Below are 5024 nucleotides of genomic sequence, written 5' to 3'. Positions count from 1 at the left end.
GCAGATAAGGGTGAGTTGAAAGTGGTAGAGAGGAAGCCATGTTTTTTGAGGAAGGAGGAGAACTTGCAGTGGAGAAGTATGCTCTCCATATGTAACCCCCAGGATTGAACGAGAACAGGAGAGAGATTCCAGGATGAGCAAGTCCTTGTAGAATATAGAAACTGACTGAAAATGTAAGTTTTCCAAAAGATATGTTGCAGAAAAAAAATCTGCAGTAAAATCTGAATCAGCATGTGAGGAGAGACTTGATTTTACCTGGGAAAGGTGTAAAACAAACTATGGCAACAAGGACAACATTTTGCTGGAGAGTGAGTCTTATCACATAGCAGATCAAATCTCGAAAATAAAAACTTTGCAGCAAGTCACCCAACGTGGGAGAGTCCGTGCCTTTGTTATGTGTGAAATAGTTGGTTGCATTCTCTTTTATTTTGAATATTTTATTTTAGCTTTTTTTTCCCCAAAAATATACATAGTAACATTTTAAATATACAAAATATTAAAGTTTTTCTCACGAACACAACAAAGACAAAAACAAAACAGTCCCTCCCTCCCTCCCTTTCTCCCTCCCCCCCCCCCACTTCCATACATACAGATCCATTCACAATGAGCCATGTGTTTTGACATTTAAGTAATATTATTGTAATAAATAACCCCAGTCAGACAGAGAATTGTGATTAATAGGCTTTAATAACCTTAAAATGTCAGCACAGCTGACATGTTTCTGACCCATTTCCAAGGCGTAACAGCCTTTATGGGAATATCTGAGAGGGAGGAGTCACCGGTTCAGGGGGTGGGCCAGCCCATACAGTACATACATACATCTACATAGTGGTAGCACCACAATTATATCTCAGGCCACAATAACAATGCTGCATTTATATCATCTACTTATCATTGCGCAATATCTCTGGGGAGCTGGCATAAGTTTGCACCAACATTATTGAGAGGCAAAAGAAAATCTTGGGTCAGATGACCTAAAGTTTAGCAAAGAAACAGATTTTCAGAGGATCTTAAAAAAAACCCATTGAGATCAAGATTTTATAAGAGGATAAAGACAGAGTGATGATATTTAAACCAGAATTGGAAGGGCATAATGATTGTGGGGAGAGGGTTCTTCATGACCAGAAACCACAGATGATAGAGATTTATGACTGTCCTAAATAGAAGAGTCCATCATGGGAACAGGCCCTGTGCCAACCATAATATCTGCCTGCACATATATTCCTCTGATCCCCATCTGCCCATGCGTCTGTCTAAATCTCTTCTAAAAGTCACTATCGTCTCTGCTTTTACCATCTCCCCAGGCATATTCCAGGCACCTATCACTCTTTGTGTAAAAAAGGCACCTCAGAAATCTCCTTTAAAATGTTCTCCTCTGTGCCCTCAGGTATTTAACATTTAAATCCCTATCAAAAGCCTTTGTCTGTCGACCAATGTATTCCTCACAATTTCACACACTTTTATCAAGTCGTCTCTCAGCAGAGGACACTCCAGAGAACACAATCTAAATTTGTCCAACCTCATACTCCCTCATCCAGTCAACACCTTGATGAACCTCTTCTGCATTCTCTCCAAACCCTCCACAGGCTTCATGTGATGCAGAGACCAGAGCGGTACACAATACTCCAACCAAAGTTGAAATAGCTTCAACCTGACTTTATACTCAATACATTGTTGGGTATGCCTTCTTTCCCATCCTATCTGCATGTGTTGCCCCTTTCAGGAGGTCATGGGCTCCTTTGTTTTGAGGACTGTGGATTGACAGACCATAAAGTTAATAATATGACAAAGTGACATCTATTTTACTGCTGTGATTAATAGCATCAGTAACTAATATGAGGTCAGATTAAAGAGGAGTCATTTAGATGGTTTGTTATGTTTTATGATTATTTTTACAGGGTAACACAGTGCATGTCCATCCTTTATTGCTAAATAAAAAAGGAATAGATGCCCTTTTGTTATCAGTAGATCATCTTTCAAAAAGGGACTCACCTTTTGGCATTCAAAAGAAAATGTCCATAAATCTCCTTGTTCATAAATGGCCAAAGCTTAATAGAGCTGTTGGCTCCAGGGCTTGAGAGTCAATGAATGGGGGAGAGACTGTAGTCAGTTTTTCCTGCAGACTGAGTGAGTTAATTTTCACCATGCTGACAATTTGAACCCATTGTGATTACTTCTAATTATAGTTAAGACATTCTTCAAGCTATTTTAATACTTTGTTTCTCCATCAATTCAGCTCCTTTAATTATAAGAAATGGCTTTGTTGCACAGACATTACTTAGCGTTTTTTAACTTTCAAACCATTGATACTCATCTGACATGGACTGACTCTCACACAAAGATATAAAGACATGCATTTATATACCTCCTAAGTCATCCGCAAAGCAAAGCAATCATCCCTTTTGTAGTTGATGTTGCAATGCAGGCAATATGGCTGTTTGCACTAGCCAGTCATTAATCAACACTCAGTCATGTTGATTGAAGAATTAATATTGACCAGGAACTATTCAGTTCTTTTTTGAAATTGTGCAATGGGACCTTCCTGAGAGCAGGTGGGGCATTATCTTAATACCTTACCTTGAAAACACTTTTGAAAGTCAAACACTTCATCAGGCTCAACTTTTGAACTCAGGTGCTTCTGAGGCAACGTGGCAGCCAAATAGGCCTCAGCTGGTGCAGTGAACTGATAGGAAAGTATGGATTAAGCAAATGTGTACTTGGTTAGCCAGGCTGGGATTCAGGAACTACCAAAGCTTATGATGAACACTGTTCAATTATGTACAAGGCCTGCTTTAATTGTATCAGCATAGACCTCACAGAAAAAAAGGGAAACTAAGTGAATCCAGAATGGACTTTGAGTCTTTCACACAGGGTTAAATGCTTAGCTTTTTCAAGATTGAAATTCCCTTTTTATTTATATTTAGTTGGGGGGGGGGGGGTTGGTTGTGAAGATCATGGTATAGCAGACATTTATCAGTCATCTTTCACCGTATTTGAGGAGGTGTTTTGAGTTCCTAGTCTGCACACTGAAAATGTTCTTACAATGGCGTTCTTTGTACATGGTCTGTCTTAGTGAAGGGGTTTCCATCTTTGGTTACATTTACATCTGGTGGTTTCGCTGCATATTCACTTCATTCTGATGTGTTATGACTTACCTAAATGACAATAAACTCTCATTACATTCCCAGCGATACCAACCACATGCATACAAATTGCATCCCCAGTGGTAATTAAAAGTATTAAAAATAAGAAAAGAAGGAACACAAACAAAAAAATTGTGGTGTTTTCTCCCGCTGTGTTTTGTTTATATCAGGTTGGTGATTCTATCCAGATTTAACTGTTGATTTTTTTTTTCTCTCCATTTTGCTGTGTGTAGCGCAATCCTGCTGTGGAAGGATGAAAACTTCTGTCATTCTGATGATTTCTTTGCTGGCTCCTGTTATATCCTCCAAAAGAATTCACCTTAAAAAGCAGATGGCCCCATCTTCATGTGTGCGATGTTGTGGGCCATTGGAAAAGCCAGTTTATCCATATGGTGTCTCAAAAGCTCATGGCCTTGCAAGTGACCACCATACTTACCCCATGCCAGAAATCAAGCCAAGGATAGACATTACGATATTGAAAGGTGAGTGTTTAGCACTCGAGTCAACTCAGTGGATCCAAACAAAGACATAATCCCTTAGATGTCAGCTATGATTCATTATGAGGACCTGGATTCTTTTTGGTCAAAGAGGATTGAGCACATAATCCTGGCTGATTGTAACTGCAACACTGAGGGACCACTGGGGCATCTGACATTGGTTAATTCAGACTCCAGACTCACAGTGACCTGGTTCTTATTTGGACTATAATTATTGTCACAGAAAATACTGTATATTTGTGTGTAATGTTCGATAGGAAAATTTGACCCTCCTATTTTTTGGCACCAAAAATCTGGTAAGTTCCATATATCGTGTGTAAAAGTTGACCCCCCCCCCCCCCCATATTTGGCCATAGTCGTCTGCCCATTGGAGCTCCCAATGCCCCGACCATGGACTCTCGCTTATGCCCTGGCCACCTGCCCATCTGTGCACCTGTAGGTTCTATGTAATTGCATGAAAGATTGAACCCTCACCAAATTAAAACGTCAACTATAAAACATTAATTATTTGTCATTCTTCAGGTTCGAAAGGAGAGCAAGGAGAGAGGGGATTGTCAGGTAAAACAGGCAAAGAAGGACCCAGAGGTCCCACAGGTATTATTGGTCCCAAAGGGATCAAAGGCCAGATGGGAAATCCGGGGAATAGCTGCAAGCAGTACTATGCAGCATTCTCGGTCGGACGAAAGAAGTGGATGGAAAATGAAGAGCTGCAGGCTCAAATAATCTTTGACACTGAATTTGTGAACCTCTACCAGCACTTCAGCATGTTCACAGGAAGGTTCTACTGCTATGTCCCAGGTGTCTACTTCTTCAACCTCAACGTGCATACCTGGAACTTCAAGGAGACTTACCTCCACCTGATGCGGAATTCCGAGGAGGTGGTGATCCTGTATGCCCAGCCTAGTGATCGCAGCATCATGCAGAGTCAAAGCGTTATGCTGGAGCTACGGCTGAAAGATGAGGTGTGGGTCAGGCTCTACCAACACAACAGGGAAAGTGCTATTTACAGCGATGAGACTGACGTCTACATCACATTCAATGGCTATTTAATCAAGCCAACAGAGTCTCAATAGGAGAAGGAAGAGGCTGCTGAGTCCCTTTAGTAATTTTTACCATTCAAATTAGATTATGGCTAGAAGCATCATTATTAGGGCAGGTTACATGAACTTGGTTCATATCTCAATATTGAGGCTCTTATTCTCTCTTGCAATATAACTAAAGATAATTAGGGGAAAAACAACTATGGCTTTGAATGGAGACCTATCCTGAGGACACGATGTCTTCCATCCTATGTTTTAAAGGAAACAGGTGCTCTAATGAGAATCTTCCACCAAAGTTCTCTAGCTTTAAGAAGCATTCCCTTTGGTTGGAACATTATGCATGT

General features: G+C 40.4%; 1 protein-coding gene across 1 annotated transcript; it reads left to right on the top strand.

Annotated features, from left to right (window-relative positions):
• The first annotated feature begins 3396 nt into the window (after positions 1 to 3396).
• Positions 3397 to 4713, top strand: LOC138746587 (complement C1q tumor necrosis factor-related protein 1-like). Its single transcript, XM_069904878.1, has 2 exons — positions 3397 to 3625; positions 4163 to 4713. Exons 1-2 carry the CDS (start codon positions 3397 to 3399, stop codon positions 4711 to 4713), a joined length of 780 nt encoding a protein of 259 aa, XP_069760979.1.
• The last annotated feature ends 311 nt before the right edge of the window (positions 4714 to 5024 follow it).

The sequence above is a fragment of the Narcine bancroftii genome, chromosome 12, assembly GCF_036971445.1.
Source record: "Narcine bancroftii isolate sNarBan1 chromosome 12, sNarBan1.hap1, whole genome shotgun sequence".
In the NCBI taxonomy this organism is placed as follows: domain Eukaryota; kingdom Metazoa; phylum Chordata; class Chondrichthyes; order Torpediniformes; family Narcinidae; genus Narcine; species Narcine bancroftii.
Note: the sequence above shows the minus strand (reverse complement) of the source record. Positions and strands in the feature narration are given on the sequence as shown.